Source organism: Amblyomma maculatum, chromosome 6, assembly GCF_055883805.1.
Source record: "Amblyomma maculatum isolate TAMU_Amacu chromosome 6, ASM5588380v1, whole genome shotgun sequence".
Taxonomy (NCBI): Eukaryota; Metazoa; Arthropoda; class Arachnida; order Ixodida; family Ixodidae; genus Amblyomma; species Amblyomma maculatum.
The window spans coordinates 133,939,669-133,959,305 of NC_139349.1; the positions used below are offsets into that span (position 1 = coordinate 133,939,669).

The 19,637-nt window shown below is 45.0% G+C and overlaps 2 protein-coding genes and 1 non-coding gene across 10 annotated transcripts in view; 1 reads left to right on the forward strand and 2 right to left on the reverse strand.

Moving 5' to 3' along the window:
- Nucleotides 1-5,969, reverse strand: part of LOC146186795 (bifunctional purine biosynthesis protein ATIC) — a 37,397-nt gene extending 31,428 nt beyond the window's left edge. The window contains exons 1-3 of the mRNA XM_084607412.1: nucleotides 5,810-5,969; nucleotides 1,985-2,111; nucleotides 1,189-1,265 (exon numbers count right to left, since the gene is read on the reverse strand). Coding sequence (XP_084463538.1) covers nucleotides 1,189-1,265; nucleotides 1,985-2,111; nucleotides 5,810-5,831 — 226 coding nt within the window. The 5' untranslated portion in view covers nucleotides 5,832-5,969. The remainder of the gene's footprint in view (nucleotides 1-1,188; nucleotides 1,266-1,984; nucleotides 2,112-5,809) is intronic.
- A 222-nt stretch (nucleotides 5,970-6,191) lies between these two features.
- On the forward strand, nucleotides 6,192-6,265 carry TRNAT-AGU (transfer RNA threonine (anticodon AGU)). The gene has a single exon. It is a non-coding gene; the product is annotated as a tRNA-Thr (tRNA).
- A 3,550-nt stretch (nucleotides 6,266-9,815) lies between these two features.
- LOC146186797 (uncharacterized) overlaps nucleotides 9,816-19,637 on the reverse strand; it is an 86,800-nt gene continuing 76,978 nt past the window's right edge. For 7 of the 8 annotated variants that reach the window (XM_084607416.1, XM_084607414.1, XM_084607420.1 and 4 more), the window contains one exon: nucleotides 9,816-14,002. In XM_084607416.1, the coding sequence (XP_084463542.1) occupies nucleotides 13,716-14,002 (287 nt within the window). In that variant the 3' untranslated portion in view covers nucleotides 9,816-13,715. Of the gene's footprint in view, nucleotides 14,003-14,574; nucleotides 14,632-19,637 lie in introns of all 8 variants that reach the window. The other variant, XM_084607419.1, reaches the window with a different exon arrangement.

Here is a 19,637-nt window from a genome sequence, read left to right on the forward strand (position 1 = left end):
AATGAGCAGCGTGATATTGTGCATTATGCTTTATTCATTTGCAAGCTGCGAGAGAATAGATCTTCCCTTTCACAGTACCCGAGTTCCGCAAAGCTTTTTCAGTCAACCTTAGAACACATACAGCATCGCTCAATGACGACACTCTTTTCATTTATTTAAGCATGATAAGAAGGTACTTCACTGCATGAGTATGTTGAATGTGTCTAAAGATTTGCACCATAGGTGACGATGACCCTGCCCTTATCCTTAGCTTGACTAGACAAAGGCAGCACTTGTGCTGTACCACACAGCCAACAAGATAAGATTAGTAGCGCTCTTATTCTGACCAACGAACTCGAGTGAGGCATACCCCGCTAACAGGCCACCAACAACACACAGGTACTGACAGACATCAATCAAGAGCTTTCAGCAAAAGTTGCTCCGATAAGGAACCTGCGAAATGTGACAAATGGATTGAAAGTAGCATAGTTATGCCTCAGCACTTGATCATACCAAAGCTAAAGAAGGTTACTGAACCTGCCAGTTTCTACTCCCCCCCACCCCCAGGGCATCTTTCAAAAAACAAAACAAAACAAAACAAAAAACAAATCAAGCAAAGAAAAGTTGTTCAAAAGGCCGGACTGAAACAATTATGTATGTAGTATGTACAATCATGCCTGTGCCACCTCCACAAACTTACAATACTATTATGTCTGTCAAAGCCTGCCGTAGTGCGTGGTCATATTTTCCTGACCTCCATTGTGCCATGTTAGGAAGTCCTCAGGCTAGCATATGAATGTAACTAAATTCAAAAAGAATATGCCTCTTAGCAAAATGCCTGCATCAACTTGCTCACATGCACTTATGAAAAGAAAAATTATTTTCCGGAATGTTTTCTATCGTAATAGCAACATGTAGCAGTGGTCACAGCAGCGTCACATATGTAGGACCAGAATGTAATGTCAGAGCATGTGGATCTGAAAGCTTTTATAACAGGCAGCATATTCAGTATGCAGCTTCAATACAACCCTTCTTTTAAACATGAAAAAAATAAAAAGCTAGCTCTCAAAAAAAAATAAATTTGCATCACTGAGAAGAGAAAGTTTAACGATAGCTGCTGGAAAAATCGCATAATTTAAAATATTGCATTTGTTTATTAAACGAGAACTATATTGCTAGGTACTGTGCATTTTCAGAGCTGTCACTGACCTCCATGAACAGCTGGGTGCAGTGTCTTGACTCGACCACCGAGCATCTCAGGGGCCCCTGTGACTTCGGATACATCCCTAGGGTAAAGAGGGAAAGGCCAACAGGCCCATGAAGGCCACAAGCAACCAGGGGTCGCAAGGAAGTGTCCAGAAATGTAGACAGTAGTGAACTGTACACCATTTCTTTCCTGTTATAACGGTCTGCGCATCTTTACACTTTCAGTTGCAGTCTACACAGTTTTCTGCCGAGCTTTATTAGTGCCAAAGGCAATGAGTCAGCCACACTTGAGATCATACAACTTGCAGGCTGCCTCAGATTGCACTGGACACCACATATTACAGGCAAAGGTTCTCTACAAGGATTTGCATCATTTACACAAAACTAAACCACTTACCACATGCACCAAACATTCTAATAAAACGACACAGTTGCGAACTGTAGCTGAAATACACACGTGCCTTTGAGCAGCTTAAGTAAGTCCTGTTTGAAAGTGAACTGCAACTTAATTTAATGTTCTTCTTATTATCTCAAGGGCTGCATAAAAGTGGCCTAATTTTAAGGTCAGCGGCTCTTAAGCAGAATAGCAATTTTGCGCAGATTACTACTGTTGTCACCTCATTTTCAGCTGAAGGCAGAAAGCCATAGCTAATGTGCATTATATTAAGCAGTCATGAAACACTGCTAGGCAAGGCTGTAGCCTAATAGCTTTCGCAGTTCAATTTATGCATGAGCAGTTTCTATACCCAAGTGACTGCTTCGCTACCTTCAAGTGAGCGAGGCTGAGAACGTCACCCACCTGACAGGTAAGCCAATGTCACGAATGGCCTTGGCGGTGCCTCCCGAGGCAACCAGGCGCAGACCTGCCTGCTGTAGCTTGCGGGCCAGGTCCAACAGTCCCGCCTTGTTTGACACGCTCAGAATGGCTGTATCCAACCACAACAAGCATAAAAGGGCACTGAGCTCCTAACACGTCACTCTGGTTTGCTGTTACTGGGGTTCAAAAGCAGGCTGCTAAGAAGGGTCTACACCTTGCCTGAACTAAACAATGCTTGTTAGTCATTCCTAAGTTCCAATAACCTGCTTTTGTCTAACAGATTAGAATGGGTCTGTCCTTGATAACTCAAAAGGGGATTGAAAATTTGCTCAAAACATGCACATTTTGAATTAAGTGGAGCTTTTAACACATTTTATGTTGCTTGTTAGTCCTAAACAATTAGTTCAAAAAAGCTGGCTGTTTGGATCAAGCAAGTTCAAACTAATGAGATATTTAGAATTGGCTCCCTACCTATGGCCTACATAGCTAAGTAAATTACTTGTGCATCACATAATAGGAAGTGCATCACCGCCACCCTATCACGTGCACAGGCAAAAGGGGCACTGAAATAGAAAACTTAGAACTGCATGCCATAACAGAGCAGTGTCGAAGCCCAAGCATGAAGCTACGTATCTGTTAAGCAATAGGTCTAGGTGGTCAGAAGACCGTACAGTCTGATCATTTTTTATGTGCTCACTGTCCTCCTTGAAGGCGACTGGTGCCTGCTTTGAACAGCCAGAAACACTGAAATCGAAGCAAGTTTACCAAGGAAGCAGCATCATTGACTGTGACCAAGATTAGTTTGCATTACTTCACAGGCATAAGGAGTATTATTGTATTTTATGCAATATGTCACAGCCACAAAGTAAGGGGCTATACTGAGTGAATGTTCTACTGCAGTCTTTTCTTTCCCTAGCAAATAAAAACAAAGTTTGAAAGCCAAGTACACATACACCAGCCTAAAATCAATGTGAAGCATGCAGGCACTACTTCCCAAGTATTTATTTAGCTTGTCTCTCATTGAACCAATTTTTAAAAATTGACAAAATTTTTATGTTGGTTAAATGAGCTTGCAAATGATTTCGAGCAGGTAACCCATTTCAAAAGGAGAGTCAAATATATATATTAGCTGAGATGGGATTTGTGGAAAGTATTATTCTGCCTCTGTGGAAAGTATTATTCCGCCTCAGTAATAAATTGACAAAACGGTTGAGGTTACGTCATGGAAGAGGAGTGCTATATTTGATTTCGCATAGTTTTGAGCTGCAAGTGGAGAGACTAGAACACCTATGAAAAATGTGGCAAATTAAGCACTCTTTACAACATAAAAAAATACAGCATTTGTCTATATAAAGCCAAACATTAACCAAGGTCAAGGCTAGCCATTTTGGCAACACCTTACTAATGTGATAGCATTAAAGGCCTCATTACCCAGAAAATCTGGCATTGCAGCTGTGAAGAAAAAAGCACAGCGCTGGCAGATGGTAGCTGAACACTGACATGGCCGAGCACTCATTCTTAGATGGTTAATTTGTGCGAGTTAACGAGACCACATGATATGAGTCAATGGGAGGAGCTACCAACTTAGGTTGCTTATTTGAGGTGGGACGACGGAATGAGAATCAACCTTCCTATGTTCTTGAATGCCGAGTCCAGCATGCTACTCCTAAGGAGTGCAGGGAGGTTCAAATGATGAAAGCGTGGTTCTATATGTCTGTTGTCGTCTACGGCTGGTAGCTGGATAACGTGGTAGCTTAGTACTGTATGCTAATAAGAATGTGCTATATATTACAGGCACAAATAACAGATTGGTAAATATGCAACCATAAACTACATGTACACAATCGAGGATGGGAGTCTTTAATGCTATCACGTCATATCCTTAAAGGCAAAGCTTAAGTGTCCCCCATATTTTTTCGGGGTGATTCCACGAGAGATCAAACTGCTAATTGGTTCAGGTCTTATTCACACATTTTTCAGTAGTCATACAGCAAAATTTTTGGAAGGAAAAAATAATGAACAATATCATGGCAGTGTTTTCACTCTCACCGCTTTCTCGCAACTTTTCATATGATCTGCAAATCTAGATATGTAGGATCACAATAAATATATTTTGCCTGCTAAGAGTAAAGGTTAGAAAGATTGCCAGTCATATTATTGACACTGTGAGGAAGATGGCACTCCTCGGAAAAAACTTCAAGAACAGCACAATTCTGTCAAGTGACATTATTGTAATAATTTACATAGTACATCTGCAAAATTGTGGAATAGATAAGCATTTCAGTGCTAAAAATGTGTACTTGTTTTTATTTTTTCAAATATATAGATGGGCCGCACATGAACAGTGGGCCAAATATATATGGCATTTTTGATCATGGAAATCTTTTTTCAAAAATCAGAGGAAAAAACTTTTTCTTAGAAAGTTTCAGAAACAATACTCTAGGAGAAGACGAGAAAGAACACGAAAGAAGATATTTTCAACAATGCTAATAAACCTTAAATCTGTAGCTGTGCCTTACAACTTGCAGAGGAAAAAATTATTCAAGATAAATAGCTATGATGACTTGACTATTTGAGACATTTCCTCTGGGAAGCTGCAACTGCATTTCTCACAGCATCAAAAATATGCCTCACATATACTCACTTTCACTTTTAGCAAGTAAAATATATTCGTCGTGGCCTGTATATCTTGATTAGACTGGGTCATATTGCAAACTACCAAAAGTGTTCAGCACGGAAAGGTTGCCTCGACCTGTACTATTACACCGCTCAAAATTCTTTTGTCAATTTATGCATTCTCGTAAAACCAATTTCACTAAAGGGCCTATAGTGATCAATGTTAGCATAATATGTAGAGTAATCAAGGAAATGAAATATGTGAAATAGGCTTTTGATCTCTGGTAAATTACCTCCTATATATATATATATATATATATGTATTTTTTTTTTTTTTTTTTTTTTTTTTTTTTTTTTTTTTTTTTTTTTTTCCTGTTCGAGCATGTTTTGCTCCGCACGATCGTCGGTTGGGGCGCTGTATGATACTTCTGTAATGATTTGACATTTAATTAAATGTGGAGTGTGGAGCCAATTGGCTGCACGCTCGTAGGGCATTAGGAGAAGGACACGGACGAAACGGTCACGGGGTGGTCATGCTCAAGGTCGTTCTCGCGCGCGCGACGCGATAAACGTTTGGCGCGCCCCTTATCTAGCCATTTTCTTCCTCGAGCGGCGCCTCTGTTCAAACTGGGTGCTACATATATTGCAGTACTCCGTACAGTTGGAACTGGCTATTAAACCGAGTGACCAACTGAACATGAAATAATGTGCACAGTGAAGACAAAATAAACCCGCTCACGGATTGCATTCGAGTACAACACGTACAGCATGTCGTACAAATGTTCGCTAACGTAATTTTATTCCCACACTCTATTTAATTACTTCTTGATATCCGTATACTTTGGAATCAAAAGACAAACCTGTGCAACGTGCGTAGAGCGCGTCACGCGCACTTATTCGGCTGCCGCGCGCAAATTATAATTCGTGCCAAAGTTTCGCGGGAACTTTTGACTACACTGCAATGCGCCGCTGTACATATCCCGCTGCTCGTTTCTAAACCGGCAAACGATCAAGAAGCACGAGTCGTGAGTGCGCTGCAGTGAACTGGTGCTCACTACATTATAACTTCCTACCCATCGCTATAGTTTCGGCAGTGGGCATAATCGATCCCGCGACGTTCCATCATCTACACGATATAAATTGCCACGCCCACCTGTGGGATTCAGAAGAACGTAATGAGAAAGTGCGTACCGAGTTCCCCAGTCGATGCCATAGCGCCTGGTCGTGTTCCACGAGGAAAAGTGATCCTGAAGAGCCGGTGACACGAGATCTGCGACCGCAGAAAATTCTGCGAGAGCGACAGGCGAGGAGGGTAGCGGAACGACTGTGCATGGGACGACCCTCCAGCAAGATAATCGTGCTGATAGTCGGCGAGCGAGGGGCATTTCAAAGTGTGGCGCGTAATGACTTGACGTCACGCCGCATAAATTAGCAAAGCGGCAGCGAAGATGGGGCACTCTGGGCTTCTGGTCCTTTCCCGCTTCAGTGTGCAACAATTAACAAAAACAGACTTTGGGTAAACAAGGTAACTGCACTAACAATATATAGTCTTGAATTTCAGCCCAGGCATCGCGGCGCCGTGGCTTAGTTGGTTAAAGCGCCTGTCTAGTAAACAGGAGATCGTGGGTTCGAATCCCACCGGTGCCTGCTTGAGATGGCTTTTTTTTTTTTTTTTTTTTTTTTTTTTTTTTGGTCGAATAGTAGAAAATTTAAATCCTATACACTGGTTTCAGTCTAGTAGAGGGCCTTGTATCAGCTGCGGATGAATGATACATACAACGCGACTACGTTTATGTTAGTATAATTTATTTTCTTGTTTTGGTGCTGCGCCTGGATGCGCTGTTCTTAACCTTAAGTCAAAACAAGTATCTCTGAAAATAAACGCAGCAGCATGCAGCCGCGGCCCGCGGCGGACTAATCCCGACTTGTATCGGCCCACACATGCACATAGATTTTCTTCGCGCAGGTTTTCTGTACCTGCTCCGATGAACGGCACCATCACGGTTACGGGCATACGTTCCGCCAATGTTTCTGGTAGTCTGGCTATAGCTTTGCCTCATAAATATTAAAACGCGGAAACACTATAAAGAGAGAGAGAGAGAGAGAAAAGAAAAAAAGTGTACATCACTAGCGTCACAAGGTCGCGATGTGCCCGCAGTCAGCGCACGTATCTTATCGCAGGCGCGCCCGCAGACGAACTGGCGTGACACCGCTCCCAGCGAGCCCCTTTCCCGATTCTCGACTTTATCTTTACGACGTTCGCTCTTGAGTCTAGCAGGTCAACAACCGCAATCGCCTCCTCGATAACCACACAAAATAATATCGTGCGGTGGCGCTGCTGTATTCCCGCGTAAATTAAATAGCGGACAACTGGAAAATTTAGGGGAGCGCGATTCCTCGTTCACAGATCCCCTAATTTGTGCCTGTCTTATTGCCTCACACATACTAATATTACCACACAATCGTCTGCAGGGCCCATGGGTATCCAAAAAACAGCGCGAACAAACGGGGACGAAAAGAATTAGAAACCACAGGAACAAGCGCCTGCTTAACTATCCTGTTGAATCCCATGGGTAGTCACACGGTCATTTTCAAAGGCGATTGAGTCGATAGCCTTCGAGATTTTCAATCGCGATCGAACTCGAAGGTCAACTGTATCGGCATCCGTGTCTCATCGCGGGCCCGACTCGCATCCACAATATCACCTCAAAAGCACCAGCTGCCGCAAATCCGCATGCATCATGACGCTCGTTGACCGAAAAAAATCTATGGGAAGTCTTCCTGCATGCATTTTCTGCCTTACAATTTACATGTTGAATGCTGCAACAAATATACAACTTAAGATGAATAGAGGCCGCCTATGTAAAGCTCTTTCTGAGCATTTGTTCCGACAGCCTATTAATATATAGTGCTTGATAACAAGTAATAAACAACGCTTGGCATTTCACTCACAATCGGCAATCAAGCATAAAAATTAAGTTTTGCTTTAGTTAAAACCCGGTAGGTTACGTAAGCAAAGCCGACGTAGCTTCTCTTTCTGTTCTTTCTTATTCTTCTTGTTCTGCTTTTGTGGTGCGGCGTGGCTACCGACCGGGTTTACCAGATGGCTTGAAGAGGGGCCCTATCTGCGGTCGCTCTAAAGGTCAAACGTGGCTACCGACCGGGTTTACGCGACGGGCTGAAACCTGGCGTACGCAATAAAAACGAATTCCTCAATGGCAATTGCCTTGGTCAGAGCTATTTTTGGGCTAAATAAATCGTACAGCTCAGCAAGTCTAAAGGAATTGTCTGCAGGGGCCGTGAGTCAATCGAAATGAGTCGAGAGTAGAATTGAGCGAGTCCAGATGAATTGCGCGTCAATATGAGTTGCGAGTCAATATGAGCGAGCAACTCCAAATGAGTCGTGTCTTAGCGAGTGAATCCAGATGGGTCGATCGCGAGTCTCAATTGTTAACTCCCGTTAAGTCACGAGTCCGGTCAGAGTTTGCAAATCTAAATGAGCTTGAGTTCACAAGTTCAGTAAGCGCGAGCGAGTCCAAGTGAACCCGCAGGTTGACAGTTTTTTGAGTGAGCACTCGTGATTTTGATGAGGTATACGTGCCCACGCACGTTCGGAGACTGATCGAGGGTAATCGTTCTGCTGACACCAATATGTCATGCAGGAAACGGCTGAAGTAAATATATTCACAACAATGTCATGCCTAGTATTTTTTTTCTACCCACCCCCATACGTGTATACTGGCAACCACATGGCTACACAGGCATTTTGGGACAGTTACATTGCTTGAGTGCAGTGTACAGGTAGCTCCTGTAAGGGAACTTCGTTCGCACACAAAAATAAATTTTGTCAACCGTTACGTTAGCACCAATTGTTGAAAATGCCTCACAAGCATCCACTGTACAGAGAACAGTATGGAGTGCATACTTTTTACTAATAATTGAGCATTCAATTTCATATCTGCTTGTCCTTTCACATTGTTTCCTGCTTTATGCAATCTGCTCGTTGATTTGGAGTGAATCTCCACCAGCCGCAGGTGAGCTACTCATGGGAGACATTGAACAAAATTTTTACTGAATATTGCAAGCCTTTGGATAATATGAAAGGCACAACAGACAACTGATGCTGTATTTAGCTGCAGCATATACGCAATATGTACGCTAGACAAAGATTTCATTAACAGTTGATCTGTGTGATCTGGGAGGCCACTTAGCCCAGCCACAAGGATAATGTGTACCGAACAGCTGAGGACCAGTCAGGTTTATGAATGGAAAAAAATGGGAAAAAGATATACTTCAACGGTTCATCTAGCTCTTTAAAAAAGAACAGCATGCATCTCCCTCATGCAGCAGATTGGGCAAGGAGAGGGTATGTCTAACTGGATAACAAATTCCTAGTTCTGTGTGATGACCATACAGCAAGAACTGCTGCTGTCTTGTCTATAGATATATTTAGCTCAGTGCCATCTTTCTCCAACATGCCGTTTGCAGCTGACAAATCCCCAAAAGTGAGAACATTGAAGTACAACCTGCAGTGCCCTGGAGGCAGCGAAATTGCACTAGGCATGCTAAAACTAGTGTCTCAACCCGCTTGGGCTGCTAAATATGCATAACAATTTTGAAACCTTGTAGGCACACATTTCATTACAAAAATTTCTTGCCTAGGTGCGGGCAGGCCTCAAGCAAACTACTGTATATTGTGCCATGGTGTATATATATATATATGTTTTACCTACCCTGTCCTTCCTCCGTATATTGCTCCCCTCTTCGATTTCCTCTACCGCTTCCTCGCTACCCCTTTATTTACGCCACCCCAGTTCAGGTGCTTTAGATATCAGCAGATACTGGGGCTGGAAAACATCTTTCCCTTCCCTTTTGAATATATAATAAAATAACCACATACTACTACTTTGTGAACTTGGCCTAGTTAGGCGAACGCCATGCACGGGTTCGTGAGTACACGAATACTATCTATGCTAATATGTGCAGACAGGTAGCGTGGGAAAAGTACCACAAGTGTCCTAAAAACTGCTTGCTTTTCTCGGGATGTGTGTAATTGGTGTGCTGCAATCAACAATTTGTTGCAGTTTGCCTCGGTGGCCTCCGTCTCCAGTTCAATGCATACATATGGTGAACAATCACAACAAAGCCCTTTCTTTCCATAACAATGAAAGAGAGGACACATGACACGAGGCACAAATTCCAACAGGTTTTTATTTCTTCCTAACATGAGTGATTGCAGCGCATGGGACGTGACACCACGAGAAAAAATTCTGGCAATGTAAAAAAATGTAAAAAAACACCTAGAAAACCTCTACGGCCTGTTGTCTTCTTCCGCGTGTCCAGATTCCTTGTTGCAATTTTTCGCGAGTCGTTCGTCGTCGCCCCACCCCCTTCCCTCGGCCATCCAAGACGGGGGCGTCACGAGGAAGGGGACACAGTTCCGAGGATGCCTCTCTTGTCTTCTGAGCGGGACCGGAGGAGGAGGAGGGCGATCAGCAGCGCGGCGGTGCACGGCGGCCTCTGCCGACGGGGCCGGGGTTGAGCTGGGCCGCCCGCGCGCGGGTCTTTGTACACAAGAGGCCGGAAGAACAGCACTGGCTCGCACGCCAAGGGCGGTGGGGACAGAGGAAGGGTCGGTGGGAAAAACAAGGCCTATAATTGTGTGCTTTTGCTTTGCATATGAGATGCGGGTGATAGTTTCTTCCCTCCTCGCTTCTTCTCCTTCCTGCCCGGTGGTTCTGTTGCTCTCCTTGATCATGACTGCTTATTTGCCAGAAGCTGTTGCTGCTGCCGCCACAGCAGCTGCTCTCACCTTAGCGTGCCACGTCCCTCACGGTGTCGCTCTTCACGGAATGTTAAAAAAAAAAATGGAAAGGAAGTGCGTGGCAACAGTCACTGCAACATTCTTTCGTTCTTGATGCAAACAAAACAGGCTGGCCATCAGCGCAGAGAACCTGCTGCAATGGTTCCCTGCCCTGGCAATAGGTGCCAAGACAACCCGGAACAGAACCGGGCACAGTTGTGTGCTGTTCATCGTTCTTGTTTAACAATTGGCACAAAGCACTGGCCACAGCTCTTGTCTCTCTTCCATGACCTACAGTGGCAAGGTCAATACCACCATGGTTTCCAGCACATGGGACAGCTGCGGTGGCTCTATAAATATGCTTCTCCTCAGTGCAACAACCACTGTAATCGCTCTTTATGTATATCCAACTCTCACAATCCTTGGGTCAACATTCAATGCCCCAGGCAATAAAGCAAAGTTCAACTTTTAATAAATAAATACTCCTGATGCAATTTCTTTTGAACGCCTAACCCCCAAGCACCTCCGTCGCGAGAAGTGAAAGGGCAGAAAACAGGATGACTTGCAGAGAAGCTCGCAACTGATGATGCTGTCCGCATTAGCATTTCACGCAGGTAACTGAAATGCGGTCGAATTCTTCCAACACCTTCCGCAAGAGGACACTGCCACTTGAGAACGTGGTGCAGCTCCATTGGCACACACACACACTGCATCATAACACACAGCACGTCATCACGGCAGAGCCGACTTTGTGGACTTAGCAGTATGGGCCAAAAAGCAAAACATGAGTTCCCATGGCGCCAGGTGCATGCACTGTCTGCAGCACCTCGCTTGGCTTCTGCACTCATTAAGGACACAAGTGTGTCAAGGCAGACAACCCAACTCATGGCAGTCATTGTAACCAAACCTGGCAACACGCACATGGCTCGCAGAAGGGTGCATACATCTTCCAGGGCAAAGATAAAACCACAGCCATCTGATAAACAACAGGGTCATTCTGCCTGTTATAGTTAAGCCCCCAGGTGGCTGCCTGTCTCTTGATGCTCTCTTTTTCTAAAAAAAAAAAAAAAAAAAAAAAAAAAACACAACAAAGTTCTAAAAGGTTGTCACAGCATGCGTGCAAACCTGTCACACATGGTGGTGTCTCACACAGACTAGCGTAAAAGAACGTGGCTGACGTACGGCTGCGGCCACCAGCACGTCAACACTGACAATGCCTTTTGTTTATCTCGCAGAGATCCATGACAATGTTAATAAGCCACCAGCTGGCTCTCTGCCCTAAATTGCCCAGAGTGCAAAGAACTGGCAGATATGAAGAAAGTACTACACAATGACTAGCAATGCAATGCAATGGCTCAAACTAGGCAAATTGCGACAAGTGCCAGGTGGGCTCAACACAGGCTTCTCCTACAAGTTAACGACCCTAAAACTGGGGCACAGTCTCCAAGGGGTTCATAGTCGCAGCTCTATCAGAGGACGCTGCAACCAGCTCTGAATTCCAGACAATGCCAGATCAGACACCTATGTTTCCACATGATGCTGCTGCAATGCCACAACCACCCATGACTCCACCCGCAGCTGCCGTGGTACACTGCAGGTCATATGCCGGCCACAGGACCCCAACTGGCCTTCGCTAAGCATCTGGACACTGCCCTCTGGCATGTATGTTTGAGCAGTTCACCACAGCTGCTCGCAATGCTAGCATGATGAAAACAACCCGTGAGCACTGCTGCAGCAGCCTCCTTGTCACGAAGGGCACTCAGGGTAATAACTGTGCAAACAGCTCTGCACATTTTATGGCAGCAACATAACATGGATGACAGCATAACACTCCGAAACAAACATAAAAGGCAGCCCCACTTTTCCCTGCCCCTCCCCACGCTTCTGTAACGCACATAGCCCGTTCATATGCTGCCATGGAAACGCCCATGTCCTCTAGAACCATTCCTAACTTAGCAACAGTTTACAGGCAGGTGATATCGCCACTGCTGCCAGATTGGGCTACCAGGAGGTGCCAATTGTGGGCACACCTTTGACACATCTAGGAATTATATGCACCAATACGCAACTTGCAACTGACAGCAAACACCCCTTTCCTGCCAAGCGGCTTCACTTCGCAGAGGCATTCGACAAGACAGGGGCGCAGGTGCAAACTGGCCGGCCCATGTGGAGGGCTCACAGTGAGCCTGCAGAATGGGCACAAGGGCATGGCTTACAGTATGACCTGAATGTGCTGCCCTACCCCGAGTCTTGGCTGCGCCATTAATTTAAAGCCCAATTTGCTCTGATGCCGTACCCAACAGGAAACCTCGACAGCTATCCCACCTCAGCATTTGCAAAGGATGTCTGTTCCCCACTGCATTCCAAACTGGCATCAACAGCACAAGGACCATGTTTTGAATGCATTGAGCTACTGGAGTGATATGGGTGTGAGACTGCTTTTGTGTGGAGGCACGCAATGTTGCATCTGTTCCACAACAGAACAGACTTGTCACATTGAAAAGCAACTGTCAAGGCCACATTACATCTGCTTTAGGGGTGCCAATAAGGGGCATTTATCACACGAGTGCACCGTGGCAAAATAAAATGTCCTTGCTATTAACGCTATGGGTGGTTGCAGAAACATGGGAAACAACTGCAGTGCCAAACATAAACAAAACCTAGAGCAAATGAAGCAATGAATGCTTACAGCCTGCACGCGTACATTGTCTTTGACATTACTCCAGTGTCCACAGGTGTCCTATGCTGCACTCAGACCAATGCGTCGCCTACAAGTCTTTCCCAGCAGTTCCACATTTTAAAGGAGCCTTGGTAGCGTGTCAACAGAGGCAAGATTTTCCAGCGCCCCTTTTTCTTGGCCCCTCAGAGTATTTAATACCCCAATAGGCATCATGCAGCAATCATTTCCTTTGGTAAGCACAAGGTTACTGAGCATCCAGCCTGATTTTCTATCAGCTTTGTTTCAATCAGTTCTCTACCACAAAACACATCTTGCAACGTGCACATGCTAACTGCAAAACATGCCTAGGATAAAGGACAATCCAGATCAGAATTTTAGCCTCGCGCATCGAATTACTGAGTGGCTTGCCTCCAGAGGGCACTGCCACAAAGCCACCCACCCTCCTTCCTTCCTTCCTTCCCTCCCTCCCTCTCCCCCTCCCAGAATTTAGTTGGAAAAGATGCACTGGCGAGGTTTCCTGCTGGGAAGCCAACAGTGTCCGGCCAGGATCAAGCTCCCTCTGCGTCTGTGCCCTCCACTTCTCTGCCGCGGCGTGTCTTCCCCGCGAAGAGGCACTAGCTGGATGATGACGAGGGCGGTGGTAGTAGCAACTCTGAGGTGGAGGCGATGGTCGTTGGGGGACGCAACTGGAAGGGCAGGCCTGCCACGAGGAGCGCCCCCTGGGCTGCAGCTGGGGAATCGAAGCAGGCCAGCAGCTGCGGGCCGGCCCGCTTGAGCTGCGCCCCCAACCGCACCAGGGGTTCCAGTTGCTGCTCCACTTCGCCAGGCGCCAGACCCTCGGCCAGACCCAGCACTTCCAGAACCTGGCCAGACCCCGCTGCTGCCGTTGCTGGTGCCGCCACTGAAACAAGAGCAGCCATGCGCGGCATGGTCCTAAGCTTTTATACGAAGCCTCTGGACTGCCAAGTCTCTAGTACACGCACAACTTGAACACCTTGTGCAACCACCGCTCTTGCTCGCTACTTTTCCTGTGCTCAAAAAACATAGCTACAAAAACCGTGCCCTCCACCCCCTCCAGACCAGTGCATTTCACAAATGGAGGTACACGCAGCATCAGAAGCCTACGAACCTCGATAACCACAAAAAGTTTACAATCATTCACAAGGTCCAGGTGTATCGCTTGCACATTCAGGTGTGTCAATTTTGTGTCGTGCACTTTAGCAGAGCAGAATCCGTGACCGGTCTGGTGCGTAGACTCTTTGATGCTGGGTGCATAAAACAGTTGACAGCAACAGGCAGGCACACTTCTGGCAGGCTGCAGCCTGAAACTCATTGCCACCTGCACTAGTACAGGCTTGTGAGTGTAGCCTGCAGCACTGCCACAGTGCATCATCATCATTACTTCTGCAGCATGGCTGAGCAACATTTTATAGATCGCTTCACAACATACAGTAGAATCCTGGTAGCACATACCTGCAATGTCCCGCCCTAGGCGCACCTATTCTGTTTTCCTGGTCTGGCTGCCATAGACTGCAATATAAACAGTGCCCACTTAGTGAGCAGCTGCTAGGATGAAAGCTGAAGACAAGAGCTTCTCAGAGAAACATTCACAAATGGCTTTCCGCAACGTTTTTGCAACCCCTCAACTTAACAGAAGCACCAATTCTATCAATTTGCTTTTGTTAATGACATTTAGAAAGCCATTCATTATTGTGCCTTTTTTGGAATGCTATGCGAAACTGCTTGGTGGTCTGGCAACACTGCGGCCGCAGCTCCCGGTTGCCACCTTGGCTTGGTCGAGTGGTCGCGTTGTTGTCGTGTCATCAGCTGTGCGTGCTTTCTTGACACCGGAAAAACTGTCACGAATGCTTCGATAAGATTTTAAGAATCATGTCTGAGCTGCAGCACTGTTTAGATTGCTCATGTTTCGCCGATTGTAGGTCCTTTCTTGTCCTTTAATGAGCACCAGCATGCTTTCTACCGCGTCTTCTGCTTCGCTTGAAGTTTCACAGTGGTAAAAAAAGTCTAACTCTGTCCCGTTGTCATTTTAATGCACGCATTTAAACTCGGGCGCAACCTTTGCGCATTATTATCCCTGTTTATTCGGGAGTAGACCAGCATTCTGGTAAGGTAGTGAGGGGTTATGTTACGCTGTGTGCAGGTGTGTTGGCCGCAGCAACTTTTGTGGCACGGTATACTTTAACGTGCAGAACCGCGTGCACTGCAGTACGATCATTCGCGAGCCTCGGTCAGCTGCGAAGTGCTAATATTCCTTTCAGTACAACGTGCGATGCACATCATCTTTTCGCCGTCACAGTTAATGAAACTGGCGAGTTTGTGGTGTTAAGCTTAATTCTAGGGTGAGTGGATATTATGTACAATATAATATTGCAAGCGACATCGCAGTTGTTTCTTTGATTTCATTCCTAGCTGTGATATCGTACCGACCTTCCCTACTACCGTGAAAAGCACGTTGAACAAATCAGCATACGGCAGTTGCTGTTTGGGCTAAGCCAGGTGTGTAGCTAGGTGTGAAGTCCGCATGATTTGATGGCTTTCTGCGTTTAATTTATTGGCTTCGAAGCTCGTACAAAGTGGGAATGGCTTTGTTGTGGAGAAAGCCATCGCTGCTTGTTGCAACGTTAATAAAATTGGACTGCTTGTAGAGGTTTCAGCATACTTTCCTATTTTGAAATGTGTTTCTCGAGTCCGACACGATATAACTAATTAACCATTTTTGGACGAAAGTGAACCAAGTGAATAGAGATTGCAGAAATCCTGAAAAAATGAAATGCCTCACATCAATTTCTTTGCACTGAAGACGCAGCGAACTAAGCAAGCAGGCTCATGGTTATGAGTGCACTTAATATAGCTCACAACGTGACCAATCGAGATCTGTTGCCCAAGTGCACTGAGAGTGTATGCCAGATGTATGCCAGTATGCCGATTTGCCAGTAAATTAACAAAAGCTTTTCTTTGGGGCCGGACTACAAGCTTGAACAACACTGTGTACACCGGCTGAAAAAAAAGAGAGAAAGAAAAGAAAAACATTTCAATGTGTTTACATCTCATCGGGCAGATATGCTCCGCCGGAGGGGTAATTAATATGCAAGTTAACTCTCTTTTGTTTACAGATAACAAATAAAATATTCTGTACCGTATTTTTAATGCGAGTGACCTGCAAAGGTTTTGTGGAAAATCAGATTGTGTTTGCGGAAAATCAAGACAATCGGGAAGAAATGGCCGAACATTCACATCGCTGGGAAGCATGACGCACAAGGTAATGGTGGCAAGAACTGGAGACGCAGCCTGTGCGGTTTTGTAGTGCATGGTGGTCGAGCATATTTCTCATCTACTGCCACTTAAAAGACAGAAACAGCAGAAGATGATGCCATGTTCATGCAATGCCTTGCTTTTCCCATGACATCAAACTCAATTGTATTAATATATCCACGTTGCATCCATGCTAAAAGGTACTTCTACAAGATGTAAATAAATAAATAAAAGAATTACTTATAACTTAAAAAAATATGGCACAAAGAGATAAGAGAGAGATGGAAAGTATTTTTGAGTGTTTTTTCATGAAGGAACAAGATGTGTTTAGTAAGTAGCCATTTAATTATCAGACAGCACCTTCAGGATTGTGTCATAACCAACAACAGATATAGTAAAGGCCCTGATACAGTAAAGATTCAGTGCCATAGTTGTGAGTTTTTAAGCACTGATCCAAATAATCAGACAAGCCACCGCACATCCAGAGGCCTCAGGCTAGTTAAGCGCTGTTGGCTAGGGTATAGCGCCTTCTGCTATGGCTCAGGGTTGGTGCTTGTCTAAGTGGGTTTGTAGGCTTTCCCACTGCGTGTGAGAACAGTGACAACATTAAAACCGTAACAAGCAAACACCAGTGCGAAATCAAGCAAAATTAGCACAAAAAAGTGTAATGTTCAGAGTTTTTGCGAATTAGATGCGCAGTTCACATGTTCAGAGCAGAGCGCAACTAGAACATGGCAACCGAATTTTTTTAGGGGTGCACGAATATTCTAAACTTCGAATACAAATCAAATACATTTGCTGTTCAATTCATATTAAAAAAAAAATTACCGAATACACGGAAAATTTTTGAACCCACCGCAGTTTACCCCGCATTTTGCGCTTCACCGCATTCCGCGTGAGCTATGCAGTGAAGCATCCTCAAAACGCGACGAGGCTGTTTTGTCGAGAGGGGCCTTCCCTTTTGTGAAGAGGGCTTCTCCAATAGTGCGCTCAATGTGAAGTGCTGGACAAAACCAGTAAAAAAATTTCGTTCTGAACATTTGATAATTCGAGCTTTCAGTTAATTCGAATATTTTTCCAGGTCCCTTGACGGCCAAATTAACAGCTCCACCCAGTTTCATGCAGGTTCTTCCTGTACGAAGAATGGTATACGAAGTCCTGTTCTTGTCAGTAGGGTATACTCTGCCGTGCAATTCTAGTTGCAATTCTAATTTTATTTGCAAATACCAAGTGAATTCTGAAATTTACAAAACTAACAGTACTTAATATTTTTTTTTATTTTCATCTTTTGTACTGTTCAGATAATCGATAATCAATTCATATTTGAAAATTTCAACAATAATACAAATATTTTTTATAACTGAACTACCATTTATGCTTCCATCTCGAGGTCCGATCAGTTAACTCTGACATTTTCACTTAGTGCGGCTTCTGTAAGATCTCTGCTAACAAGGCCAGCTCTTCATACAAAATTTACGTTCTAAAAGGCCCATGAAAACCTATAACTAAAGCTGGAAAGCATGCACAAGCAATAGGTCTCCCATCAATCATCTCTACAGAGCAGAATTCTTAAGCTAACTTGATAAGCACCGAAAGCATGGACGATTGAAAATGATGTTCCTCCTCTCCTCCATCAACACAGGCGGGCAAGAAAAAAAAAAAAAAGTCACGACAGCGCCTCACCACACACCGTCCTGCTCGCACAACTTGGGATCATCCAATGAGCGGGCGCGCCCGGACAGCCCCAATGATGTCATAAGAGAAGTTTGCACATGGAGTGAGCGACGATGTGTCGCCCAATTCAGATGCGAGCAGCTGCCGGCAGCACTTTTTATTAATTGTTTGTAAATCGTAAGTTCCACACAAAGCTTTCAAATTTGAATCAAATACTCAAAAAGACTGCCTCTATGGATTCGTTGCATTAGAATACCGTATTTACTCACATAATGCCTGCACTTTTTTTCGCGAAAAACTGATGCTAAGTTGGGATTATGCGGGGAAACTTTTAGAGCAAATGTTTTGGAGCACTAAAAGCAAATTTAAATAGGTGCAAATCGAGATTCTTAGGTCAGCTATTGCAAATAAAACCAAAACATTACTTTCAAGCAGAACTTACCCTTGTTATAAAAGTACAGGGTCACCAAAAGCACAAATTGCTAAAGCACTTTATTTACCGCACGCAACCTCATCATCACTCCCCGCGTTCCGCGGTTATAATGCTCAATGCATACAGTTCTGCTCTTAATCAAAGACTTGATCCGAGTCCGTGCCGACACTGCAATTGCTGTCTCCAGTAGCGTACTACGCAGAACTCATTGATGCCGAAGTACCAGCTGGCAGCGCGGTTGCCACGCTGTAGTCCGTACACGAAAGCTTTCAGCTTAAAAGTAGCTGTATAACTTGCGTACTGCCCCACCGCGATGCGGCACCAAGAACACGGTAGACGGTGGAACAAACCAGGCAACACGGATGGAACGAAGGAACAATGATGACGAGATGCGGAGACATCTCGCAAAATGGCGACAACTACGAGCATCATGAAGGGAAAAAAAAAAAAAAAAAAAACATAACCGATGATAATGATTATCTACCCGAGCACGCTATCGCCGCCTGGTAGCGCGTGCACACGAGGCCAGCTAGGTTCAGTAGCGCTCTAAAGATGGCACTTGTTACTAGTACTAGCAGATGACGCTCGCGGTGGCAATATTGGTGGTGCGAGGAGAAAAAAATTCCAATTTTTGACGCCTAATGGGGGTGCGGGCATTATGCGAATAAATACGGTATTACTGCAAGCAGCACTTCAGGGGCCCTTTAATTACCACTGTAGAACACGAACCGCTCATCCTAAAAGAAAGGCCAAGGTGAACTCTATGTCCTAGCTGAACAGGTAGAGCTGTCATACAGCAAAATCTCATTAAAGCCACGCCATTTCTGACACTGCTTCGTACGTCACTGGTCTTTAGCTATACTCCGGGACAGTATCACGCCGTTCTAATGTCTACGTACAGTTCCTTCCCTTGCATCTGTTTCATCACTTCATGCCTCCTCATATTGCAGTCAACAGCCACTGCACTGCTACAGAGACCAGTTACGGAGCTCATGTAACAGATCAACGCCCAATATCGTTAGCAGAAGCACGAAAAACACTCAGAATGCGCACAGAGTCTAACTCAGTGTAGCCAGAGGCTCAGCGCCACTTTCCTGGGAGTTTTGCTGGTAGGTGAAGCTTCTCGGCTGCCCGATAAATATCAAATACCGCACTC